This window comes from Leucoraja erinacea, chromosome 28 (genome assembly GCF_028641065.1).
Source record: "Leucoraja erinacea ecotype New England chromosome 28, Leri_hhj_1, whole genome shotgun sequence".
Classification (NCBI taxonomy): Eukaryota; Metazoa; Chordata; class Chondrichthyes; order Rajiformes; family Rajidae; genus Leucoraja; species Leucoraja erinaceus.
The window spans coordinates 12401272-12429135 of NC_073404.1; the positions used below are offsets into that span (position 1 = coordinate 12401272).

Genomic DNA, 27864 nt, shown 5'->3' on the forward strand with positions numbered 1-27864 from the left:
CGCGCTGTGGGAGACAGATGAGGGATTGCTGCACCGTGGCGGGGGGAGATCTGAAGCTGTTGACATCCTGACTGTTGAACATGGGTTGGTGAGTGTCCTGTGTTGTGTTCTGCAGAATCCTGTGCCGGCCGGTGCGATGTGGGCTTCCAGCCGATGGTGAAATGCCAGTGTGATGCCGTCTGTGCCTTCTACAGCACCTGCTGCAGGGACTACTACACCGTCTGTGTGAAAAGTAAACCGCTTCCAAACACACACCTCAATTAAACTGCGTACACATCGTCATGTACATTAATGCACGTTACACCCTCCGACACAGTCTCACACATCAACTCCATAATGTTTGGGACAAAGATCCATCATCTATCTATTTCCCTCTGTACTCCACAATTTGACTTTGTAATAGAAAAAAATCACATGTGGTTAAAGTGGCATTTTTATACATTTTGGTTTCACCATGTAGAAATGACAGCTGTATTTATACATAGCTCCCCCATTTCAGAGCACCATAATGTTTGGGACAAATGGCTTCACAAGCGTTTGTAATTGCTCAGGTGTGTTTAATTGCCTCTTTAATGCAGGTATAAGTGAGCTCTCAGCACCAAGTCTTTGCTCCAGTTTTTCCATCACCTTTGGAAACTTTTATTGCTGTTTGTCAACATGAGGACCAAAATTGTGCCAATGAAAGTCAAAGAAGCCTTTATGGGACTGAGAAACAATAATGAAACTGTTAGAGACATCAGCTAAACTTTATACTTACCAAAATCATTGTTAGGAAGTAAGAGAGCACTAGTGAGCTTACTATTCGCAAAGGGACTGATAGGCCAAGCTGATGACAAAAGAAAAAAAACCCCTGTCCAACAGATCAGAAACACTCTTCAGGTGTGGATTTATCAATGACCATTGTCCACAGAAGACTTGATGAACAGAAATACAGAGGCTACACTGCAAGATACGAACCACTGGTTAGCCGCAAAAATAGGACGTCCGGGTTACAGATTGCCAAGAAGTACTTAAAAGAGCAACCACAGATCTGGAAAAAAGGGATTGTGGACAGATGAGATGAAGATTAACTTACATTAGAGTGATGGCAAGAGCAAAGTATGGAGGAGAGAAGGAACTGCCCAAGATCCAAAGGATACCACCTCATCTGTGATACACAGTGGTGGTGGTGTTACTGCCTGGGCATATATGGCTGCTGAAGGAACTGGCTCACTTATTTTCATTGATGATACAACTGCTAACGGTAGTAGTACAATGATTTCTGAAGTGTACAGACACATCCTATCTGCTCAAGTTCAAACAAATGCCTCAAAACTCATTGGCCGGCGGTTCATTCCACAGCAAGACAATGATCTCAAACATACTGCTAAAGCAACAAAGGAGTTTTCCAAGCTAAAAAATGGTAAATTCTTGAGTAAGAAAGCCAATCATCCGATCTGAACCCAATTGAACATGCTTTTATATACTGAAGAGAAAACTGAAGGGGACTAGCCCCCAAAGCATGCATTAGCTAAAGATGCCTGCAATACAGGCCTGGCAGAGCATCACCAGAGAAGACACCCAGCAACTGGTGACGTCCATGAATCGTAGACTTCAAGTAGTCATTGCATGCAAAGGACATGCAACAAAACACTAAACATGACTACTTTCATTTACATGACATTGTTTTGTCATGTAAATGAAATACTTTAACCACATGTGATTTTTTTCTATTACAAATCTCAAATTATGGAGTACAGAGGCAAATTAATAAATGACGCATAGATGCTCGCACAGATATGATTAAATCCTGTCACAAATCTTCTCTAATAATTTCCCCTCCACATGTATAGGCTCACTGGCCATCTTAAACAGCATTGGCTATTATACGGACTTCCAGCAGCTCACCTTAACTATTGTGGTTACAAATATCAGTCAAGGTCCCAGCAATTTCCTCCTTTGCCTTCCTCAGTAATCTGGGATAGATTCCATCTAGCCCTGGGGATTTATCCACCTTTCCAGAGGCACATCTCCTGCTCCCCAATATCGACAGGCCCTAGAATATCGGCATACCCCTCTCTGATCTCACACTCATCCATGTCCTTCCCCTTGTCAATACCAATGCATGCATGGTGGTACAGTGTAGAGGGAGCTTCACTCTGTGAGGAATGATAGACTTGGTAGAGTTGATAACAATCTTTTGTTCTGTTGTCAGCACGTGGAGATGTCTTTGCCATTCCTGAGGAAGATGTTGATGATATTGACACGCATGACTCTGACTTCCAGACTAACGTCACGGATGAAGTGTATTCAGATATGAATCCTAGACTGCAACCAGATGTGGAACAGGAACCCACCCATGAACCAGAGCCCACCTATGAACCACAGCCCACCCATGAACAGGAACCCACTCAGGAGTGGAGCACAGAACTGGTGCCCACCCACAATCCTGTGTCTGGCAACGTGTGTCTCAGTGTAAAGCCTTTTGATGCATTCACCGACCTCAAGAATGGATCGATCTTTGCTTTCAAGGGTAAGCTGTGTGCTCCGGCATTCAAGACCATTCAGCCCCTCGGGCCGGATCTCATCATTTACAGATCATAGAACAGTACAGCACAGGAGCAGGCCCTTTAGCAAACAATGTCTGTGCCAAACATGATGTCAAGATAAATCTCTGCCTGCACCTGATCCATATCCCTCCATTCTCTATATATCCATGTGTTTATCTGAAAACCTCTGAAACCCCACTATCTTATCTGCCTCCACCACCACCACCACCTTCCAGATGCTTCCCCACTTCCCTCTGTATTAAAAAAAACTATACCCACACATTTCTCTTTGATGCTATGCTCTCTAGTCTTTATCGTTCTAATCCTGGGGAAAATGTTCCACCCCCTTCACTCCACTCACCTCGGCAGAAGAGAACCTCTTTTACTCTGATGTTTATATGTCAAAGACAAAACAGTCAAATGTTGTCCCAACACACTGCCATGTCTTTGGCTCCCACCGTTTCTTACAGGCATCCAGAGAGCCAATGACACCCGTTCCCGGAGAGGGGAAGGCAGTCGGGTTGGACACTGCCCACCCCATTGTCTAGCTGCATCTGGAGGTCGAGGCTGTTTTTCCGTAGATGGAGTGGACTTGGGGTGAATTCTGACATCACCTCCCCCAGACGGTGCAGGAGATGGAGGGGGAGCTCAACCTCCTATATTCAACCTCCTGTGGTGACCAGCATTCACAGAAGGCCTCCACAGTCCCCATGGACACCGCGTGTTCCGTTTCTAGGGACACGCGAGCTCGGACGTAACCCCGGAAAAGGGGCAGGCAGCCGACCGCTGTGCGGCCATCGACTGCCCGCTGCCTGGACCCGCAAATGGCCATCTTGGCCATGCCCAGGAGCAGACCGACAGGGAGACCCCCTCCTCCCTCCCGACCCTCCCCCCTCTGTACCGGGTGCCCATAAATTAATAGCGTTGGGCTAAAATGTAGCCAAAACTTGAGGAGCAGCCCCTTCAGATACTCGAACAGTGGCTGCAACCTCTCACACTCTATGTACACATGGAACACGGTCTCTTCCTCACCGCAGAAATGACAAGCAGGGGAAGAGTCCGTGAACCGGCTCAAATACCTATTACAGGCCACGGCTTTGTGCAACACTCTCCACCCCAGGTCCCCGATGTAAAGGGGGAGGACTCCCTTGTAGAGAGACCTCCACTGGGGACCGCTCCCCTCGTCAGGTGGTGTCAAGGCCTGACCCTGGGCGTGTGTGATGGGACGGTGCAGACGGAGCTTCACTCTGACCCATTCTCTTCCTCTCTCCCCAGGACAATATTTTTATGAACTGGATAAGAAAGGTGTTGTTGCTGGATATCCCAAACAGATTCTGGATGTGTGGGGCTTGCAGGGCCCCATCGATGCTGCCTTCACTCGAATAAACTGCGAGGGACTGACCTACCTGTTCAAGGTCTGCTGAATGAGGGACTGATGGGGCCGGACTGGTTGTTGTTGTTTCTGTGTTTGAGCTGCAGTTGCTGCTTCATGTTGCATTTATTGAGCTCCACAGTGAACTATGGGAGGAGTTGGTAAAGTAGATAAACAAGGATAAGGTTGAGGGTCAACTATTGGTCACCCCACCCAGACTGAGGGATCTGTTGGGGCAGTGCATGTTGGGTAATGTCTGCTGGAATGGTGTCTGCTGGGACGGCAGTGAGTGGTGTGTTGGGAGATTGTGCATTGGGATGGTGTGTTGGTACAATGTGTATTGAGACGTGTGTGTTGGGGCGGTGAAGAGGGAGGTGTGGGCGATCACATAAGTTCCCATGAACTGCTTTGCCTCACCTGAGGGGAGGAGCGGTGATGGTCTCTGGCTCTTTACCTCTGAGGTATGTTGACATACTGCGTGTTGTGTGTGTTGAGGTGGTGCGTGTTGAGGTGGTGCGTGTGGGTGGTGCGTGTTGAGGTGGTGCCTCTGTGGAACCTCTTGCTCATCCCGCAGGGCATGATGTACTGGCGTTTCAACAATGGGATCATGGAGGACGGCTTTCCCAGGCCAATCAAGGATGGCTTCCCAGGAATTCCGACCCATCTCGATGCAGCCCTGGCCATTGCTGCATCCGGCATCCGTGGGAAGGAGCGAGTTTATTTCTTCAAGGGTAAGATGGGGATTCTGCGCATCAGTTCCATGAGCTAATGGCAGATGCAACAGAATTCAGCTTGTTAGCTTTGCCTGATAAAAAATATATTCAATTATGAGAGTCATAGAAAGTCAGAACCTTTTACCCAAGATGGAAATATCAAAGACTAGAGGGCACAGCTATAACTTGAGAGAGGCAAAATTTAAGGAGGATGTATGGGACAGGGTTTTCTATAACATAGAGAGTGGTGGGTTTCTGTAACTAGCTGCTAGTGGTGGTTAAGGCAGATACGACAGTGGTGCTTGGAGACTTTTAGATAGGCACATTGATATGCAGGTAATGGAGGAATATACATCATGTGTCGGCGGTGGAAACTACTTACTTCGGCATCATGTTTGGCATGGGCACGGATGGAGCCTCTGGCTGCTACAACTGTGGCAAGTGTGTCCAGCTTCAGGTCCTGAAGGGCCATGTTGGGGCACTGGAAAAGCAGCTGGATGACCTCAGGGCCATCTGGGAAAATGAGTTTCCTGGACGACCTACAGTGAGGTTGTCAAGCCGAGGATATGGGAAGAACCAAGGTGTGTGACTGAGAGAAAGGGTGGTAATCGTGCAGTGCGGGAGACCCAGGTGGCTGTGTCTAATGAAAACAGGTACACCCTCTTGCGAACTGTTGGGGGAGACGATGTTTCCAGTCCGAGCGGCGGACACATCGGTGGCTCCAATCCTAGAGATGGGACTCAACCGGCAAGACCGACGTCGGGCAGAGCCACAGTGGTGGGTGACTCCATTGTCCGAGGAGCAGACAGGAGATTCTGTGGTGGCAGACGAGACGCGAGGATGGTCTGTTGCCTCCCTGGTGCCAGGGTTCAGGATGTCACAAGCCGAATTCAGAACATCCTCGAGAGAGAAGGTGAACAGCCGGCAGTAGTTGGGCACGTGGCACAAACGACATTAGTAATAAGAGGAAGGAGGTTCCCCAACATGAGTTCAGAGTTGGGAAGAAGACTGAAAGGCAGGACTTCCAAGGTGGTTATCTCTGGATTGCTTCCAGTAACTTGTGCTAGTGAGGACAGGAACAGGGGACAGGGGATCTGAATGTATGGCTGAGAGGCTGGTGCAGGGAGAAAGGATTTAGATTTATAGACCACTGGGATCTTTTCTGGGGTAGGGGTGACCTGTACAAAGGGATGGGTTACACCTTAACTGGAGGGGGACCAACATTCTGGCAGGCAGGTTTGCTAGGGCTACATATGTGGGTTTAAATTAAATAGTGGAGGGGAGTAGATTGACAAATTGGGACTATAAAGATGGAGTTGAAGGGGACGTGACTACAGGAAAAATTATAAAAGATTCGCGAATTAATGGGAAGGAAAGTTTGAGAAGGGATAAAACAGTAAGGTCAGGGCCAATTGTGAGTGGTGCGAGGGGGGGACCAGAATACAGAGGTCATAGTGTTCTATATGAATGCACGAAGTGTAAGAAATAAAGTGGACGAGCTTGAGGCTCAGTTAGAAATTGGCAAGTTTGATGTTGTGGGAATTACAGACATGGCTGCAAGAGGGCCAGGGCTGGGAACTGAATATTCAAGGGTATACCTCCTATCGAAAAGACAGACAGGTGGGCAGAGGGGGTGGGGTAGCTCTGTTGGTGAGGAATGAAATGCAGTCCCTTGCAAGGGGTGACATTGAAACAGGAGATGTGGAGTCAGTATGGATAGAACTAAGGAATTGTAAGGGTAAAAATACCCTAATGGGACTTATCTACAGGCCCCCAAACAGTAGCCTGGACATAGGGTGCAAGTAGAATCAGAAGTTAAAATTGGCATGTAGCAAAGGTAATGCTGTGGTTGTTATCCTAGGTAGACTGAGAAAATCAGGTTGGTACTGGATCCCAAGAAAGGGACTTTGTAGAGTGCCTCCGTGATGGATTCTTAGAGCAGCTCGTATTGGACTATAAAGGGAGAAGGTAATTCTGGATAGCAGTAACAGGATCGGTCCGAGTCAGCATGGATTTACGAAGGGGAACTTCTGGAAATTTATGATGCAACTAGGAAAATGGACAAAGGAGAGCCAGTGGATGTAGTGTAGATGGACTTTCAGAAAGCATTTGATTAGGTCCCACATCGGAGATTAGTGGGCAAAATTAGTGCACATGGTATTGGGGGTAGAGTGCTGACATGGATAGAAAATTGGTTGGCAGACAGGAACAAAGAGTAGGGATTAACGGGTCCCTTTCAGAATGGCAGGCAGTGACTAGTGGGGTACCGCAAGGCTCGGTGCTGGGACCACAGCTATTTACCAATATAAATCAATGATTTGGATGAAGGGATTCAAAGTAACATTAGCACATTTGCAGATGACACAAAGCTGGGTGGCAGTGTGAACTGTGAGGAGGATGCTATGAGAATGCAGGGTGACTTGGACAGTTTGGGGAGTGGGCAAATGCATGGCTGATGAAGTTTATTGTGGATAAATGTGAGATTATCCACTTTGGTATAAAAAACAGTAAGGCAGATTACTATCTAAATGGTGTCAAATTGGGAAAAGGTGAAGTACAAAGGGATCTGGGGGTCCTTATTCATCAGTCTATGAAAGCAAGCATGCAGGTACAGCAGGCAGTGAAGAAAGCAAATGGCATGTTGTCCTTTATAACAAGAGAGTCGAGTATAGGAGCAAAGAGGTCCTTCTGCAGTTATACAGAGCCCTAGTGAGACTACACTGGGAGTATTGTGTGCAGTTTTGGTCCCCTAATTTGAGGAAGGACATTCTTGCTATTGAGGGAATGCAGCGTAGGATTACAAGGTTAATTCCCGGGATAGCGGAACTGTCATATGCCGAGAGAATGGAGCAGCTGGGCTTGTACACTTTGGAGTTTAGAAGGATGAGAGGGAATCTTATTGAAACCTATAAGATTGTTAAGGGTTTGGACATGCTAGAGGCAGGAAATATGTTCCCGATGTTGGGGGAGTCCAGAACCAGGGGCCACAGTTTAAGAATAAGCCATTTAGAACGGAGACGAGGAAACATTTTTTCTCACAGAGTTGTGAGTCTGTGGAATTCTCTGCCTCAGAGGGAGGAGGATGCAGTTTCTCTGGATGTTTTCAAGAGAGAGCTAGATAGGGCTCTTAACGATAGCGGAGTCAGGGGACATGGGGAGAAGCCAGGAACGGGGTACAGATAGGGGATGATCAGCCATGATCACATTGAATGGCGGTGCTGGCTCGAAGGGCCGAATGGCCTACTCCTGCACCTATTGTCTATTGGCATAATTGTGGGCTGAAGGGCAGTTCCTCTGCTGTACTGTTCTATGCTCTATCTTCCTCCACAGGCAATCATTACTGGCAGTATGTCTTTGAACATCAGCCCACCCAGGCAGAATGTGTAGGGATACCTATCTCCATCCCCTTCCAGAGGTACACCTACCTGATGCCTGACAATTGGGACGACTACTTCTCAAGGCTCTTTAGATCCATCTCCAGAGGTTCCAGAGGTAAACCTGCAGCTGTTTGTTCTGCTCCTTGTGTTCTAGCATTGCCTCTTGAAAATTCTCTCACATCTCTCCTTATGTGTTATTCTTGGCCCATTTTACTTTCAGCTTCAGTAAAACACAAAGTGCTGGAGGAACTCAGCAGGTCAGGCAGCATTTGTGGCGGGAATTGATAGGTGATGTTTCAGGTCGGGACCGTCCTTCAGACTTGAGCCCTTCTTCAAACTCAGTATTTTTACCGTCTGCTTTTTCAGGCCCGCTTTTGCATTTCTTCAATTTGCTGCATTTTCCTTCAATCCCTTTCTTTTACCTGGGATAAGTAATGCACATGGTTTCCCATCCGTCTGTTTTCCCACAAAACACAAAGTGTTGGGAGTAACTCAACAGGTCAGGCAGAATCTCTGGAGGACATGGTCCCGAGAAGCGTTTATTGAGGGCGTGGATCTGGCGTTGGATAATGTGCAGTTGGGGTCCGTAAGTGAGTGAGGTATATCCTAACTTCCGATAGCCCTTGCTTTGTCTCTCCATGCCCTCCCACTTCCCAAGTTCTCCCACCCGTCTTACTGTCTCCTCCTACATTCTATCTTTGTCCCGCCCCCTTCCCTGACATCACCCATTCCTTCTCTCCAGAGATGCTGCCTCACCAACTGAGTTACTCCAACATTTTGTGTCTACCTCTGGAGGATATGGATTGGTGATGTTTCAGGTTGGGACTCCACAAATACTGACTGACCCACTGAGTTACTCCAGCATTTTGAGTTTTATGCAAGTTTCCAGCAGCTTCATTTTTCTGCACCACTGCATAATCTCTTCAAGATATGTCTAAGAAGTCCTCCTCTCTCCGACATGACTTCTGTGAGACCCTCCCTCACTACTCCTCTGTGATATCTGCTGCTCTACGGCTCTTAGACAGAAGGGAACTGACCCAAACAGCGCAGGAGGCCGAGGGGTAATCTTATAGAGGTGTATAAAATCTTGACCAACTTGTTTAGGGTGAATGCAGAGTGTATTACCTAGCGTAGGGAAATCAAGAACTAGACGACATAAGTTAAAGGTGGGAAGGGAAAGATTTATGAGGAACCTGAGAGGCAACTTTTTCACACAGCGGGTGGTGGGTATAAGGAAGGAGATGCTGGCGAAGGTAGTGAGGAAGATACAATAACATAATTCCAAAGACACTTGGACAGGTACATGGATTGGAAAGTTTAGATATTAGTCTAAATGGGACCTGTTGGGTCCCTGTCACACAGGAGGCTTGGTCCCCACAAGGCAATATTCCACCACTCAGCCATAGCCCTCAACTGCACAGGCTCAGCTCATTTCCACTCATCCCGAACACTCTCTCCCCCTCTTCACCCTCCCTCTTCTTTCCCCTCTCCTCCCCTCACCTCTCACCCCCTACCCTCAGTCACGCCCTCCCTCCATAACTCTTCTCCCCTCCCTGCCCCCCTCCTATCCCTCTGTCCCCCACTCCTCACCTCTATTCCCCCCACTATCCCTCCTCACCCTCTATTCCCCGCTCCCTACCTCCCCCACTCCCCCCTCCTCTCCCTCTACTTTCCTTCCTCCCCCACTCTCCCCCCTCGCCTCCTCCCTCTCCTTCTACCCTCCCCAATACCTCCCTCACCTCTCCCTCCCTCTCCTTTCCCCTACCCTCAGTCACTCTGTCCCTTCCTCCATAACTCCTCTCCCCTCCCTGCTCACCTCCTTTCCCTCTACCCCCCCCCCTCCCCCACCCCAGGATCTCGCGGTTGCCACTCCCCTCCCTTGTTGTGTGCCCTGGAGGAGCATCAGCCATCGCCGCCCTCAGAGCCAGGCCTCGGATCGGCCCGGAAGCACCAGCAGACACGGCTGCGCCGGCGTGAGGCCGGGGGCGGGGGGGAAAGCTCGGAGAAAAGATGGGCGAAGAGCTATGGGGGAAGGGGGGGGGGGGTCACGGGGGAGGCAGCAGTACCGGAGGGGAAGGGGCTGGAGCTGCGGGGCGTTGCGATGGCGGTGTGTTTGGGATTCACAGCGGGCGCTGGACGCTCTCCTCCGCCAGGATCAGATTCACCGCTTTCCATTTGGCGACATCTCCGACTCCACGACGGGCCGCTTCCGCTCCCTCCGAAAATTGTGTCCGTTTGGAGACCTCCGCTGGCCTCCCTCAGCTCCAGTAAAGACGCGATGGCCCAGGGACGGGCGGACCGTGCCGGGGAGTGACAGGAGAAGCGATTACTCTGCGCGGCGCTGACTGGCAGGAGAGAAGATTGGTTATTACGATTTTTAAACCTCGCTAACTTTTACAATATACTACCGATCGGAATGAAACTTGTTGCACTAGCAGCACAGGAGAATGGCGAGTAAGCTGATGATAAACAGTTGTGCTACCGTGTACCGTTTTTGCGCAAATAGAAAAAATGCGCAAACCGGACGAGCACAAGATCAGAGCAGATAGGTAGAAGATGGATAGGCAGGCAAGCAGACAGACAGACAGACCGATCAAACATAGGCAGGGCCACCATCACAAATGGGTCATCTTGGGCACCCTACTGGCTGACCTGCTGATTCCACCAGCACTGTGTTCTACTCTAGATTCTAACAGCAGTTCCTTGTGTCTACCTCCTGTTTTCCCTGTTTACAAAGGAGTGTTTAATTCCATCATCACTATTGTTGCGTTGATTCAAACATTGAAGCCCACACTCTGCTTGTCGACCTGGGTTAGTCTCACTGATGTTGTCCCTCCCTCCTCTTGCAGCCCGCACCTCTGGCCCGTTCTCCATCAGACAACACTGGCACGGGATCCCTTATAAAGTGGACTCAGCGATGAACGGTAAACTTTTCATGGTGCGCATGCAGGAGGGGCGTGGCCGGAGGAGAGGCTGGCCCAATGGTTGGCACAGGACGCACTCGTCCAGCACGGAGAATGCCTGCACCCTCGTGCCCAGCCAGAACGTCTACTTCTTTCTCAGAGGTGAGCAGCGCAGTCCCTACGCCACACTAGAGACACTCGTCACCCCGTCTCCTGGGCCAGGAGAGGCGTCTCCCTCCAACAACGCCACCCTTCCAAGCCCCCATGTTGTGTGTTAGCATGAGGCACAGCTCGATTTTGAACCAGATGTTGCTGTGCAGACTGCATGTGGTCACTGGTTCAAAGTTCACTGGAACTGGTCAAGGTTCACTGGACCTGGGGTCAATTGGTTAGAGTTCACTGGATCTGGGACCACCTGGTCAAAGTTCTGGATCTTCTAGACGAGGGAGTCATCATATCAGTGACAATAAACCACCATGGTCACTTGTCGCCAGTTCACTCTGTAAATAAAACCAGAGGGTGCTGGAATTATTCAGCCGTTCAGTAGCCTCAATGAAGGGTGATACTGAGGCAACATTTTGCATTCCTCAGCGTCTTGGATCTGTTTCTCTCTTCATATCTCACATTTGCAGAATCTGTGGGATTTGGCTTGCTGAAGACCATTTTCCATTGACTCCCCTCCCGTCCTTCGGTCCAAACCCCGAGATGCTGCGGCTGTTCCTGGCATCCAAAGTGCTCGGGATTCCCAGGATAAAGGGATCAAGGTCCACAGTGCTTTTGGACTTCCTTGGGAGATGCTCATTCGTGGGATGTGGGTGGAGCACTGAGTGTTGGGAGAGTGTTGCTGGACCTGGACCTCTGTGGTGGAGACTGGGAACCAGAGTCCAGAGTCATGCAGAGAGGTGTGGGTCATGATGCAGTCTCCATCATGAGGCCCAAACAGAGAACAAAACTCTTCACTCTCTAATTTCAGATCAATATTTCCGCGTCAATCTTGACTCCAAACGAGTGGCCTTTGCTTGGCCTCGATATCCCGATCCATCACCAAGTACTGGTTCAAGTGTGAAAGGAAGCCGGAACGAGTGAAAGGAACCCGGGACAGGACCATCACTGGCAGAGACGGGCTGCCCGCCGCCAGTCCCCGATCCTTCGTGCAAGGCGACCACACTACGGGGCACATAGAATGAGGAAATAAAACCAAAATAAGCTGCCTCTGTGGTGTTTATTGAATTAGTCTTCCTACCATGGCATTGTAATTCTGCTCCTATTCTCACCCCGTTAATCTGGTTCAGTAAAACACTGAGTCAACCACTGGATCAACTTTATTTTCCAATCACAAATACACTACCCTATACGATATCTAACCAACACAGTGGGTCCGATCTTTGTCTCTACTCGTCCAAGCCCTTCAGCCTCGTGCGAATAGACACCGCCAGATGGTCAGCACGGTCCCAAGTGGGGGGGGGGAGGGAACCAATCATAAATAAAGATCATTCAATACATTAATTGACAGTTCCCAAACCCAATCACAAATTATCCCATTACATTGTTTCTACAGAAAGTTCCTAATGGAAGACAGTTCCCCTAAGTAAAGAAACATTTTACCAAGTAATATAAACAATTGGGGCAAGGCCCCTCACCTTGACCAATCACAAATAACAGTACAAGAACCATGCAACATAGTTAACAATAGTATTATAACATACCATTCCCCAACCAATCCTAATCATGCATTTGCAGCAGGACTCAGCTCCTTCTGCAAAACCCTCATACATATTAATAATTAAAATGACATCTGGATATTAACCTGTACTTAACTTCCTCCCAGACATTCTGGAGTCATGATCCTCATGGTCTTTGCAGCCTTTGCTAAAAGATGTCAAGCAGGTTTTGCAAAGGCAGAAATCCTCCAATTTGTCAGACACTAAAAAGGCCAATATTATCAGCATGACATCGAGTGATAAAGAAGGGGTATGGTAATGCTAGCCTTCCTCAGGATTGAGTAGAAGACCCAGAATGCTGCCAGGGTTAGAGGTTGAACAAACTTGGATTGTTTTCTCTGGAGCACTGGAGGCTGACGCGGGATGGAAGTTTATAAAATTATGAAAGGCATAGCTAGGGTAGACGGGCAAAACCTTTGATGGCACAGTGGCGCAGCTGGTGGAGCTGCTGCTTTACAGAGCCTGTGGCACAGGATCAATGCTGATCTTGGGTGCTGTATGTGTGGAGTTTGCACATTCATGCTGCAAACGTGTAACCCGCTGAGTTGCTCTTGCACTTTGTGTGCACAAGGTTTCAGAATCTACAGTTCCTTGTGACTCCAAATTGCAAGGACAGCAAGATTAATGTAATGTTGGCCTTCGCTGCAAGTGGTTTGGAGAAGATTTGGAGAAGCATTGGTCTCATTTGAGGAAGGTCTTGCTCCCTGCCCGCTGTCCGAGGTCTTGAGCCGTCACTCCGTCCCAGGCTGTCCACAATCTGGCCACTCACGGTAATCCCAGTCCAGTCAAACCCCAGAACCTGGGGTGGCTGGACATATCCCAGGGAGTTTTGTGTGTCCCAGTCCTCTCCTGGTGTGTCTCTGGGTGTCCCGGACATGACCCAAGTAGACTGAGCAATGCCCCGCTTCCCCAGCTAAACCAATCTCCTCTGCCTGGATGTGATCCATATTCCCCCATTTCCCGCACAACCTTGTACCTATCCAAATAGGCACATCAAATATTTTATCACATTGCTTCTTGTGAAGTATATCAAATAAAAATTGGGTGCAGATTACATCAAACAGGCTTCAACTTCCTGTATTATGGTAAGATCTTTCTGTAAGTAGTTTGTCTTTTTCTCCTTGATATGCCATTAACAAGCGAGTCCGTGTGGAGTTTGGGGTCTGGAGGATGATGGACGATCAAGGAGGCTGTGAGAAGATCGCCTACCCGGGCCTCGCTCCGCCCATTGTCCATGGCAGCGAGATGGGCCGCCGAGTCACATATTTGGAGTCGAACCAGCTACTTAAAACCAAAAGTCAATTTTATATACATGGCAAAAAATCTGGTAAATTACTCGCTAATCAGTTGAAAGCGGTGTCGGCCAAGTCCGAAGTCACACACCATTTTTTCTCTCATGTATCCCTTTATTTTCTATTCACATGTCTTCCTAACGGATGTTGCAAGTAACAAATTAATTGAATTTCTGAACCACACCTTCTATTCTCATCAGGGGACAGCTCCCACACCCACTAAGGAAGCGCCGCTCTGTGGGAGGGGCGGTGAGGGAGTGCCACACTGCGAGGGGAGTTGCTGAGTGAAATGACCAACATATTTCTTGCAACCGTGCATCCAAATCCCTCAGGATCTCTACTGATAATTCCATGACTCCACAACTGGTTCAAGTCGTGGCCAAACTAAATGTGCCAAATCATTGAAGGTTAAAGGTCTATGAAGCCGCTGTGTTTACTCAAGCAAAAAAACAAGGTTGGCCCAAACGTTCTCTGGCCTGTCCTGTTGGAGTTTGAGCTTGAGACATTGACCCAGTACCCAAGGCAAACAGCTCACAAGGAGAAGGCAAGTAGGTCTACAAAGTGGGTCAATGAGAAGAAAAGTTACTTTCCAAACCCTCAAAGAATTTTAGTGATCAAAAATCATCAAACATCAAAAATCGCTGGACTTCTGCCTTTTGCTGAACGTCACCGTGGATCAACAGAATAGTTCAAACAAATGTCCCAGCAACGCAAACACAAGCAGGTTAAATACTGAAACCCATTCCAGAGTCCGGCAGAGCTCAGCCATGGACCTACTGATGGTCCTTCTCTCCTTCTCGGCCCTCGGTGCTATAGTGGCAGATGAAGGTAACTCAGTCTCTTCATCCAGTTTGTAGCCTGGTCTCTGTCGTACTTATGTTCAGGTATCCAGTGGCAACTGCGACCTACTTTAGTCAGATCGGGTCTCCAGTGAGGGTATTAGCTAGAGAAGAGGTTGGACAAACTCGTATTGTTTCCTCTGGAGCTCTGGACGTTTAGAGAAACCTGATAGAAGTTTATAAAATGATGAGTGATATAAATAAGGTCGACGTCCCAGGGTGGTAATGTCAAAGACTAGAGGACATAGCTTTATGGTGAAAAGGGTAAAGTTTAAAGGATATGTGCGGGGCAAGTTGTTTTGCACAGGGAGGGTGGGTGCCTGTAATGTTGGTGGTGTGTGACTTCGGACTTGGCCGACACCGCTTTCAACTGATTAGCGAGTAATTTACCAGATTATTTGCCATGTATATAAAATTGACTTTTGGTTTTAAGTAGCTGGTTCTCAGTTGGTGATACTAATAACAAATTATATCTCAATTGAAGTTCAACTATTCTTATTGAGCTCTAAACTAGGAGCTTTTGAATATTTTTTATCAATTTCTTTAATCTCATCAGCCAATATACGGATTTCTTTTTGTTCGTTTTTTTATTCCCACGAAGTATAAAATAATTTGTCCACGAATATATGCCTTAAAAGCATCCCAGACTACACCATTGGCTATTTCTTCAGTAGAGTTTGTTAAGAAGAAGAAAGCAGTCTGATCTTTAATAAAATTAACAAAATTTAATTCTTGAAGCAAAGTAGCATTAAATTGCCATTGTTTAGCAATAAACTTGGAATCCGGTAGTTTGATTGATAGTTTCAATGGTGCATGATCAGAAATAGCAATTGCATCATACTCACATGCAGTGACTGATGAAACTAGCCGTGAATCTATTATAAAGTAGTCAATCCTAGAATAACTATGATATACATGAGAAAAAAAAGAAAACTTTGTAATTTGGGTGTAAGAAACTCCAGACCTCTAACATTCCAGAGACAAGTTAAAAAGAATTGATAAAACTAGCTGATTTATTTGGAAGCACATGATCAGATGTAGATCTGTCAATCGAGGTGTTCAAACAACAGTTGAAATCCCCACCCATTATTAAAAGGTGTTCTTTTAAATTAGGAAAGGATGCAATTAACTATTTAAAAAACTCAGGGTGGTCAATATTTGGTGCATAAACATTCACCATAGCACCTTTTTAGTTATAAAGAACACCAGTAATCACCAGAAATCTACCATATGGATCAGAAATTGTTTCATAATGAACAAACGGAATTGAGGAATCAATAAAAACAGAGACTCCTTTCACCTTCGCCTGTGAATTTGAATGAAACTGCTGTCCTCGCCAAAACTTGAAAAATCGTTGATTGTCATCTTGCCTTACATGCGCTTCCCGAACAAAAATAATCTGAGCATTTAGTCTACGAAGAACTTTAAAACAGTTTTCCCTCTTAATGGGATGGTTCAAGCCATTCACATTCCAGGAAAGGAAGTTAATAACTTTATCCACATTATTTGTAAAAATCATGTGGGATGTAAAGGGTTAATTTCTTAAAGCATAATAGTTCATGATACTGGAAGAAGAAAAATCTAGGGCGAAGCCAGAAGTGACATGTCGGACATTTTTGTAGTTCAGGTTCTGCACAAATGAAAAACACTAAGCTAAAAACAAAAGACCCCTCCCCCCCCCACCCAACCATGCAAAGCCCAAAACTGACCAATAGACAGTCAGTACGCTACCTAATCCCTTCCCTACCCCCATCTCTCCTAACAACAGCACCCAGCGTAAAAAGAAAGCATGTTTGCTACTCAATAGCCAAACAGGGTCAATGTTATGGTTTAAAAAAAACATGTTGGCAGTGGAACACAAGAGCAAGAGCTACTTCAGATTATTTATCCAAGGTCAAAATATGAAAAACAAGAACTGCGTTCACTTAATTTGTCTAAAGACAAATAAATTCCTTTAATTTTAAAAATAGAAAAATTATAATCTTAAAAATTAATATATATAAAAGAAAAACAACTCATCCAGTTAAATTCTTAATCATTACCAAACGATATATTGTCAAAATAGGAACATTAAATCTCCAATTATAACTTAATCAGCTATCAATTACTCCCGGTCGGAACTTCACCCTCGTAAGCCTCCAGAAAGCTGAAAGCGTCTTGAGGATTGTTAAAAAATTGAATGTTACCATTAAAGAGTCGTATACGCAGTCTAGCTGGATAAAGTAAGGTTGGGCAAAACTTTTTCTTAAACAAATCAGACATTATGGAAAGACTTTCTTATTTCCAAAAGATCGTAACTATAATCAGGAACAAACCGAAACTTGCATCCTTCATATTCAACCACGCCCAACTTTTTTGCTGCCTGGAAAATATTCTCCTTCATTTTCAAAAAGTGAAACTGAACAATCAAATGTCTCGGTTTATTACCAGATTTCTTCCCAATCCTGTGTGCGTTATCCAAAAATGTTAGATTTTCATAGTGCTCAATGTTGGAAGTTTCCTTTAACATTTTAGAAACATATTTTATAGCATTATCTCCTTCTTGACCTTCCGGCAAACCAACAATTCGCAAATTCAGTCGACAGCTTCTGTTTTCCAGATCCATATTTTTATTCTTGTATTGCTGGAGTCCTCGAGTATTTTCATTCATTCTCTGTTCCAGTTTTTCAATCTTCAAATCTCTCTCCTGGCCCAGGGTTCGCAAGTTATCAATTTGTTCCTTCTGTTCACGAGATTCATCTTGTAACACAATCAGCTTGTCTTGAACTTCCTTCAATTTGCTCGAAACTCCTTTCACCATTTCTTCAAAACTGCAAAATCTTGTTTTCATTTCATTTTTCAGTTCATCGTTCATTTTCAATATTGCTTCTAAGATACTAGAGTCAGAAGCTGTGGCTGTGGCTTTCCCACGTTCCTTCCTTGGGGAGTCTCCTTTCCCTCTTGTCTCCATCCTTTACACGATTAAAGCGTATAAAAGTTTTATCAACACTTTATGAAAAGTTAGACAGTGCCTGGAAGTCAAGTAATAACAAGTAACATTGAAAGAGTGGGAAGTAAAAGTTAAAAGTTAAGGGAGCAAACAAATTTGCAACCTTACAGCATGCTGCCACTAGGAGAGTCGGAGGGGAGGTCTGACACTGTCCATCCCAACTGCGTGGACGTGGGTTGGTGAGTGTTCTGTGTTGTGTTTTGCAGAGTCCTGTGTCGGACGGTGTGATCTGGGCTTCCAGAAGATGAATAAATGCCAATGTCACGCCCTCTGTTCCTTCTACAGCAGCTGCTGCAGGGACTACTACACCGCCTGCGTGAAAAGTAAACCGCTTTCAAGCACACACCACACACACACTTCGCACACATTGTCACACACTCACAAAAGGATACATGCACTCATACAGAGATATACACAGACACTCCACACACATTGTCACGCACGCTGACACAATATATAGACATAAGAATATACACATACGCACAGATACGCCCACTCACACAAACACAAGGACACACACATACTGCACACACATCATTTTGCACACTGGGTAGGCTCTGGTTCATGAATGGGCTCCCAATGCTCGATGGGCTCCCAATGTTGGGTGGGCTCTACACACATACTGTAGATACAAACACACTGCACACACATCACCATGCCTACTGACGCACACACACACACAGTCTCTCACACATATCATCACACACACACACTAACCTACACATAGACACCTCTTTACAAAGATTCACACATCATCACATATACATGGTCACATATGGTCACACTGACACATACACATACTGTACATTTTGCCTTAGCCAATGTGGATACAGATATCTCTCAAAGCCCCAGCAATCTCCTCCCTTGCCTTCCTCAACAGTCTGGGATAGATTCCATCTAGCCCTGAGGACTTATCCACCTTTCAAGAGAGCCAACATCACTCGCTCCTCAATATCGACAGGCCCTAGAATATTGGCATACCCCTCTCTGATTACACCATCATCCATGATCTACCTCTTGTCAATACCAATGCATGCATGGTGGGACAGTGCAAAGGGAGCTTCACTCTGTGTGGAATGACAGGCTTGAATTAGTTAACAACAATATTTGTTCTGGTCTGCAGATGCCCCCCTCTTTCCCGTGGATGACATTGATGATTATGACACACGTGATATCTACATCGCGGCTAACAACACGGATGAAATGTATCCAGATATGTATCCCAGCCTGGAACCAGATCTGGAACTGTATTGGTACCTTGACCCCAGCATGGAACCCAGCCACAAACCAGAGCCCACCCATCAGCTGGAACCCACCCAAGATCCAGTGACCAGCCTGGAACCAGAGCACACCCACCATTGGGATCCCACCCACCATTGGGAACCCACCCATGACCCAGAACCCACTCACCATTGGGAACCCACCCATGACCCAGAACCCACCCACCATTGGGATCCTACCCATGACCCAGAACCCACCCACCATTGGGATCCTACCCATGACCCAGAACCCACCCACCATTGGGATCCCACTCACCATTGGGAACCCACCCATGACCCAGAACCCACCCACCATTGGGAACCCACTCACCATTGGGAACCCACCCATGACCCAGAACCCACTCACCATTGGGAACCTACCCATGACCCAGAGCCCACCCACCATTGGGATCCCACCCATGGACCAGAGCCCACCCACCATTGGGAACCCACCCATGACCCAGAACCCACCCACCATTGGGAACCCACTCACCATTGGGAACCCACCCATGACCCAGAACCCACTCACCATTGGGAACCCACCCATGGACCCAGAACCCACTCACCATTGGGATCCCACCCATGACCCCAGAACCCACCCACCATTGGGATCCTACCCATGACCCAGAGCCCACCCACCATTGGGATCCCACCCATGACCCAGAACCCCCCCACCATTGGGAACCCACTCACCATTGGGAACCCACCCATGACCCAGAACCCACCCACCATTGGGACCCCACCCATGAACCAGAGCCCACCCACCATTGGGAACCCACCCATGACCCAGAGCCCACCCACCATTGGGACCCCACCCTTGACCCAGAACCCACCCCCCCCCACCCATGACCCAGAGCCCACCCACCATTGGGAACCCACCCATGACCCAGAACCCACTCACCATTGGGATCCCACCCATGACCCAGAGCCCACCCACCATTGGGATCCCACTCATGGACCAGAGCCCACCCACCATTGGGAACCCACCCATGACCCAGAACCCACCCACCATTGGGAACCCACTCACCATTGGGAACCCACCCATGACCCAGAGCCCACCCACCATTGGGATCCCACTCATGGACCAGAGCCCACCCACCATTGGGAACCCACCCATGACCCAGAGCCCACGCACCATTGGGATCCCACCCATGAACCAGAGCCGAGCTCAGAACCAGTGCCCACCCACGACCCTGTGCCTGGCGACGTGTGTCTCAGTGGAAAGCCCTTCAATGCATTCACCGACCTCAAGAATGGATCGATCTTTGCTTTCCGGGGTAAGTTGTGAGCCCGGAGCAGGGGCAAGACCATTCAGCTCCTGGATCGGTTCCCACCATTCACGAAACAGTGCAGCACAGGAACAGGCCCTTCAGCCCACAATGTCTGTGCTGAACATGAAGCCAGGCTAAATCTCCTCTCCCTACACGTGATCCATATCCCTCCATTCCCTATATATATACATGCCTCACCAAAAGCCCCTTAAACCCAACAGTCATTTCTGCTTCCACCACCAGCTCAGGTAGTGTGTTCCAGGCACCCAGTGGCAGACCTACATTTTGGAGCCCTGAACCTTGAACTGTTATGGGGGCCTCTTCGCAACCAGCAATGAGATCTGGGTAACCACTGTTATCTTCTTCAATGGGGCTGTTCCACGACAGGCTGGCTAGGCCCCCGGCGGGGTCCAGGGGCAGCGCCCCAGTGGAGGTTCAGGAGGCAACGCCCACTGAAGCTCCTGCATTTTCAATAAAATGAAAGTGATTCTCAAGTTTTTTGCTGGTAGTTTAAATAACAGAAGCTTAGAATTTTTCTAACATATAAGCAGTAAAATAACCCCCAAAAGATATATATTTCACGAATAGACAATAGGTACAGGAGTATGCCATTCGGCCCTTCAAGCCAGCACCGCCATTCACTGTGATCATAGGTGATCATCCACAATCAGTACTTGCCTTCTCCCCATATCCCTTGACTCTGCTATGTTTAAGAGCTCTATCTATCTCTCTCTTGAAAGCCTCCACTGCCTTCTGAGACAGAGAATTCCACAGATTTACAATCCTCTATAATCTTTGATCGGAACGGCTCCAACTGGGGGGCGGGGCCGAGCGCGGAGAGCGGCGCAGGCGCATTGCTCGAGAGAGCCGGTGGGAGGGGAGGGGCGCGTGGGCGTTGACGTTGACGTTGACGTTGACGTCGAGCGCGAGATCTGCCCCCCCCCCCCCCGCCCGCGGCGGCCACAGCCCCTCCCCATGGACGCGGGAGAGAGGCGGCAAATAGTCGAGGCAGGTATTATGTGTGATGTGGGAGGTTTAGTCAAGGCGAGGTTTAGTGAGTTGAGGTTTAAGTGTGAGGTGAAGTTTAGATCACTCGAGGCGAGAGGTTTAGTCGAAGTGAAAAATCAGATTCATTTCTGGGAAAACAAAAAATCGGAAGAATATCTGGACTAAAGTCGCTTCTGGGGCCCCTCCGGGATTAGGGGCCCTGAAGTTTAAACTTCATTAGTTTCATAGTAGATCTGCCCCTGCAGGCACCGACCACTCTGAGTTAAAAAAAAACGTACCCTGCGCATCATTAAACTTTGTCCCTCTCACCTTGTCTCTGACATTTCCACCCTGGGGAAAAGGTCCAGACTGTCATGTGCTTGCCCCCACCACCTCCCTCATCCGATCATCTCTGCAACAGAAACAGAGTGCCCCTGGTCCTTGCATACGGCACATAATCCTCTGACAATTTCGCCACCTCCAACAGGATCCCACCACTAGCCACATTTCCCCATCACCCCTTTCTGCTTTCCGCAGAGACCATTCGCTCAGCAACTCCCTAGTTAACTCATTCCTTCCCACCCCCTCCCCAGGTACATTCCCCTGCAACCGCAGGAGATGTTCACCTGATATCGGCGGTGGGGAAGATGCTGGAGTCAATTATTAACAAAGCAATAACGGCACATTTGGATAGCAGTAAAAAGATTGATTCAAGTCAGCATGGATATATGAAGGGGAAATCCTGCTTGACTAATCTTCTGGATTTTTTTGAGGATGTGACAAGTAAACTGGATGAAGGAGAGCCAGTGGATGTAGTGTATCTAGACTTTCAGAAAGCCTTTGATAAGATCCCACACAGGAGATTAATGGGCAAAATTAGAGCACATGATATTGGGGGTAGGCTATTGAAATGGATAGAGAATTGGTTGGCAGACAGGAAACAAAGAGTAAGAATAAACGGGTCCCTGTCAGAATGGCAGGCTGTGGCGAGTGGAGTGCCGCCAGGCTCGGTGCTGGGGGCGCAACTATTTACAATATATATTAATGATTTAGATGATGGAATTTAAAGTAACACGAGCAAATTTGCAGATGACACAAAGCTGGGGGGCAGTGTGAACTGCGAAGCGGATGATAGGAGGTTGCAGGATGACTTGGACAGATTGAGTGAATGGGCAGATGCATGGCAGATGTAGTATAATGTAGGCAAATGTGAGGTTATCCACTTTGACGGCAAGAACAAGGAGGCAGATTATTATCTCAATGGTGTCAGATTAGGGAAAAGGGAAGTGCCACAAGACCTGGGTGTCCTTATACACCAGTCACTGAAAGTAAACATGCAGGATCAGCAGGCAGTGAAGAAAGCTAATGGCATGTTGGCCTTCATAACGAGAGGATTTGAGTACAGAAGTAAAGAGGTCCTACTGCAGTTGTACAGGGCCCTGGTGAGACCACATCTGGAGTATTGTGTGTAGTTTTGATCTCCTAATTTGAGGAAGGACATCCTTGCTATTGAGGCAGTGCAGCGTAGGTTCACGAGGTTAACCCCTGGGATGGCGGGACTGTCAAGTGAGGAAAGATTGGAAAGACTGGACTTGTATTCACTGGAATTTAGATGGATAAGAGGGGATCTTATAGAAACATAAAATTATAAAAGGACTGGACAAGCTAGATGCAGGAAAAATGGTCCCAATGTTAGGGGAGTCCAGAACCAGGGGCCACAGTCTAAGAATAAAGGAGGCCATTTAAAACTGAGAAGAGAAAAAACTTTTTCACCCAGAGATTTGTGAATTTGTGGAATTCTCTGCCACAGAAAGCAGTAGAGGCCAATTCACTGGATAAATTTAAAAGAGAGTTAGATGGAGCTCTAGGGGCTAGCGGAATCAAGGGATATGAGGAGAAGGCAGGCACGGGTTACTGATTGTGGATGATCAGCCATGATCACAATGAATAGGCTGGTTTGAAGGGCCAAATGGCCTCCACCTGCACCTATTTTCTATGTTTCTATGTAACACCTGTCTCTATACCTCCTCTCTCGACTCTGTCCCGTCCTCTCAGGTGAGGCAGAGATTCACTTGTAACTCCTCCAACCTCACCTACTGTGTTCGCTGTTCTAGGGGTGGACTGCTTTACATCGGCGAGACCAAGCCAGGACTGAGTGCTAATTTAGCTGAACACCTTTATTCTGTCCACCTGGACCTATGCGATCTCCCAGTTGTTAATCACTTTAACCCCCACCCATTCCCACACTGACCTTTCTCTCCTGGGGCTCCTCCATTGTCAGAGTGAGGCCAAACACAAATTGGACGAACAGCACCTCATATTTCAGCACCTCTCTCTCCGTCCCTCTCCCACCCTAGTTCTCCTACTAGTTTCACCGTCCTCCTGATTAATTTTACTGTTTGTATGCCTTTTTGGCTCCTTCCCCTCAGCTAACAATGAACCATTGTACATCTCCTTGATCATCATCACCTGTGATCTGTCCTTTTCACACCTTTAATGCTCTTTGTACCCTTCCATATCTCTAGTTTCCCTCTCACCTGACTCTCAGTCTGAAGAAGGTTCCCGACTTGAAATGTCACCCATTACTTCTCTCCTGAAATTCTGCCAGTCCCGCTGAGTTACTCCAGCAATTTGTATCTATCTTTGGTGGAAACCAGCATCTGCAGTTCCTTCCTACACATCTTCATGCTGTTACTGTAAATAAAGCATCCGCAGTTTAAATAATCACAGATACAAAGTACTGGAAAGGTCAACAATGCCAATTAGCAGTTTGCAAACATTCAGAAGTGTCGGGCTGAACTACAGCCAAACCTTGAGGAGCAATCCCCTTATAGCCACCACCTGTTCAGATTTTCCTATGAAAACAAACTTCCCACTGAGTTTTGAGGCTGCGATGGCCTTAAAAGTCAGGTTATTTTGTAAATTTGTTGTAACCCCATATTTACGTCCCATCAACTCAAACAATAGTCGAGGCTCAGGAGCTGCTTAGCCCTGAGTGGCCGCCATCTTTGAGGAGTGGCTCGGCAAAAGTTATCGGTAGTTAATAAAGCAAAATCTTACTGCTATTGCTGCTGTAAACAGCGCATTCCAGCATTTAATGAACGGTCTAATTAAGGAGTGTCCAAAAAGTAACTAAAGCAGTATTCTCCAGTTAAACAAGGACTGTCTGTTTCGATTTTCCCCGTCAAAGTTGCAGCTTCCAAAGGCTTTGTTCACAGGTCAGTTCAGAGACTCCAGTTTCACTGGCAATCCAAATGCCCTCTTTACCAGCTAACCTGGGCTAGGTAAATCAGTATGGCAAGGAGGATTTCGATGTAAACAACCACAACATCATTCCAATTCTCAGCACCCCTGTTTCCAAGTGCACTTGGCAATCTACTGCTGCTCCAATGACTCTCAAGAGACACATGTCAAATTCCTCACAAATTGAAGAAGTCTTTTTTATAAACAAAGCCTCTGAAGTCCGGTGATGATCAGAGCTCCAAAGTCTCACTACTTTTGTTCCACTTCCACAAGGACTCCTTCTGAAATTTTGCTTCAAATACACCCAACCATGAGAACAGATCCTGTCCTGTCTGATCCTGGGAGTGTGTGTAGGGCAGATGCAGAGGGAGCTACACTCTGGGTACAAAGGGACTGCAGATGCTGGTTTAAACATTAAACACAAAATGCTGCAGTAATTCAGCCAGGACAGGCAGCATTTCTGGAGAGAAGGAGTAGGTGACATTTCGGGTCAAGACCCTTCTTCAGACTGATGAAGGGTCTTGACCAGAAACGTTACCCATTTCTTCTCTCCAGAGATACTGCCTGTCCTGTCGAGCTTCACTGTGTGTCTGACCCTTTTAAAAACTTTTTTATTATACAAATACTTTTATTCAGAAAATAAAAATAAACATACACCATCGAAGGCTGCCTATGTTGACAGTTTACAAACAAACGGTCATCAGATTAATATATCGCAACTTTATCAACAATGCACTTGACCTCCCGCAGCGACCAGCGTTCACGGAAGGCCTCCAAAGTCCCCATGGAGAGGGAACACGGGGGTATGGATGTAGGTCCAGAAAAGGGGCAGGCAGCCAACCCCGGTGCAGCCGTTGACTATCCGTTGCCTGGACTCACGAATGGCCATCTTGGCCAGGCCCAGGAGCAGACCGACAAGGAGACCCACCCCCCCTCCCCGACCTACCCGACCCACCCTCCTCTGTACCGGGTGCCCAAATATCAGGAGCGTGGGGCTAAAATGCAGCCAATACTTGAGGAGCAGCCCCTTCAGATAGTCGAACAGAGGCTGCAGCCTGACCTTGGGCGTGTGTGATGGGACGGTGCAGACGGAGCTTCACTCTGACCCATTCTCTTCCTCTCTCCCCAGGACAATATTTTTATGAACTGGATAAGAAAGGTGTTGTTGCTGGATATCCCAAGCAGATTCTGGATGTGTGGGGCGTGCAGGGCCCCATCGATGCTGCTTTCACTCGAGTAAACTGCGAGGGAAAAACTTACCTGTTCAAGGTCTGCTGAATGAGGGACTGATGTGGCCGGACCGGTTGTTGTTGTTTCTGTGTTTGAGCTGCAGTTGCTGCTTCATGTTGCATTTATTGAGCTCCACAGTGAACTATGGGAGGAGTTGGTAAAGTAGATAGACAAGGATAAGGCTGAGGGTCAACTATTGGTCACCCCACCCAGACTGCGGGATCTGTTGGGGCAGTGCATGTTGGGGAGGTGCGTGTTGTGGTGTGTGTTGAGACATTACGTGTTGGGGTGGTGTGTGTTGTGTTGTGTGTGTATGTTGTGTGTGTGTGGTGTGTGTGTTGTGGTGGTGCGGGTTGTGTGTGTTGCGGTGGTATGTGGTGATGGTGTGTGTTGTGTGTGTGGTGTGTGTGTTGTGGTGGTGCGTGTTGTGGTGATGTGTGTGGGGACAGCAGTGCCTCTGTGGAACCTCTCGCTCTTTCCCCAGGGCAAGATGTACTGGCGTTTCGATGACGGGATCTTGGAGTATGGTTTTCCCAAGCAAATCAAGGATTACTTTCCAAACATTCCAACCGATCTCGATGCAGCCCTGGCCATTCCTGCATCCGGCATCCGTGGGAAAGAGAGAGTTTATTTCTTCAAGGGTAAGATGGGGATTCTGCACGTCTAGTCTATGACATATCTAACCGCAGGCGCAACTGAATTCAGCTCCAGTCAGCTTTAGCTGATGGAAAATTATGAGAGATATACATTGGGCAGACATTTTACAAGGATGAACACGTTGGACTAAAGGGTATAGCTTTAGGTTGAGAGGGCAAATTTAATGGAGCTGTGCGGGCATGTTTTTTTATGCAGAGGATGGTGGGTCCCTGGAACTCGCTGCCAGTGGTGGTGGTGGAGGCAGATACGATAGTGATGTTTAAGATGCTTTAAATAGGCTAATCGATATGCAGGAAATGGAGGAACATGCATCATGTGCAGTCAGTGAAGATTAGTTTGTCGGCGTCATGTTCGGCATGGACATTGTGGGCTGAAGGGCCTGTTCCTGCGCTGTACTATTCTGTGTTCTATCTTCCTCTGCAGGTAATCATTACTGGCTGTATGTCTTTAAACAACAGCCCACCCAGGAAGAATGTGCAAGGATACCCATCTCCATCCCCTTCCTAAGGTACACCGACTACATGGCTGACAAATGGGAGGACTTCTCAAAGCGCTTTAGATTCATTCTGAAAGGTAAACCTCAATAACCGTTTGTTCTGTTCCTTGTGGATCTCTCCAGTGTTGCCTCGGGCATTCCCTCTCCTCTCTCCATATCCATTATTCTTTACCTATTTTACTTTCAGCTTCAGTAAAACACAAAGTGCTGGAGTAACCCAGTGGGTCAGGCAGCATCTCTGGAGGACATGGATCGGCTACTTTTCAGGTCAGGACTCCACAGGTACTGTAATGCCTGGCTCATTGAGCTACTCCAGCACTTTGTGTTTTGCGCAAGATTCCAGGATTTCTATTTTACCAGGTTACACAAAAAAGCTGGAGAAACTCAGCGGGTGCAGCAGCATCTATGGAGCGAAGGAAATAGGCAACGTTTCGGGCCGAAACCCTTCTTCAGACTGATCGGGGGCGGGAGTGGGTGGGGACAAGAAAGGGAAAAGGAGGAGTAGCCAGAAGGCTGGGGATGGGAGGAGACAGTAGGGGGGCTGAGGAAGGGGAGGAGACAGCAAGGACTAACAAAATTGGGAGAATTCGATGTTCATGCCCCCGGGGTGCAGACTCCCCAAACGGAATATGAGGTGCTGGTCCTCCAATTTCCGGTGCTGCTCGCTGTGGCCATGGAGGAGACCCAGGACAGAGAGGGCGGAGGCGGAGTGGGAGGGGGAGTTGAAGTGCTGAGCCACCGGGAGGTCAGCTTGGTTATTGCGGACCGAGCGGAGGTGTTCGGCGAAACGATCGCCCAACCTCCGCTTGGTCTCACCGATATAGATCTGCTGACATCTAGAGCAGCGGACGCAATAGATGAGGTTGGAAGAGATGCAGGTAAACCTCTGTCGCACCTGGAACGATTTCCTTGAACGGAGTCGAGGGGGGAGGTAAAGGGACAAGTGTTGCATCTCTTGCGGTTGCAAGGGAAAGTGCCCGGGGAGGG

General features: G+C 47.7%; 2 protein-coding genes across 3 annotated transcripts in view; both read left to right on the plus strand.

The window, feature by feature from the left end:
* The window catches only part of LOC129710603 (vitronectin-like), a 34569-nt gene that overhangs the window by 2100 nt on the left and 4605 nt on the right, over positions 1-27864 (plus strand). The window contains exons 2-7 of one of the 2 annotated variants that reach the window (XM_055657730.1): positions 116-232; positions 2195-2512; positions 3804-3943; positions 4475-4631; positions 7944-8105; positions 11867-12103. In XM_055657730.1, coding sequence (XP_055513705.1) covers positions 116-232; positions 2195-2512; positions 3804-3943; positions 4475-4631; positions 7944-8105; positions 11867-11979 — 1007 coding nt within the window. In that variant the 3' untranslated portion in view covers positions 11980-12103. Of the gene's footprint in view, positions 1-115; positions 233-2194; positions 2513-3803; positions 3944-4474; positions 4632-7943; positions 8106-11866; positions 12104-26208; positions 26366-26804; positions 26955-27864 lie in introns of those variants that run through there. The other variant, XM_055657729.1, reaches the window with a different exon arrangement.
* Positions 14480-19823, plus strand: LOC129710605 (uncharacterized). The gene is made up of 3 exons (XM_055657737.1): positions 14480-14734; positions 17941-18057; positions 18858-19823. Exons 1-3 carry the CDS (start codon positions 14674-14676, stop codon positions 19577-19579), a joined length of 900 nt encoding a protein of 299 aa, XP_055513712.1. The 5' UTR covers positions 14480-14673; the 3' UTR covers positions 19580-19823.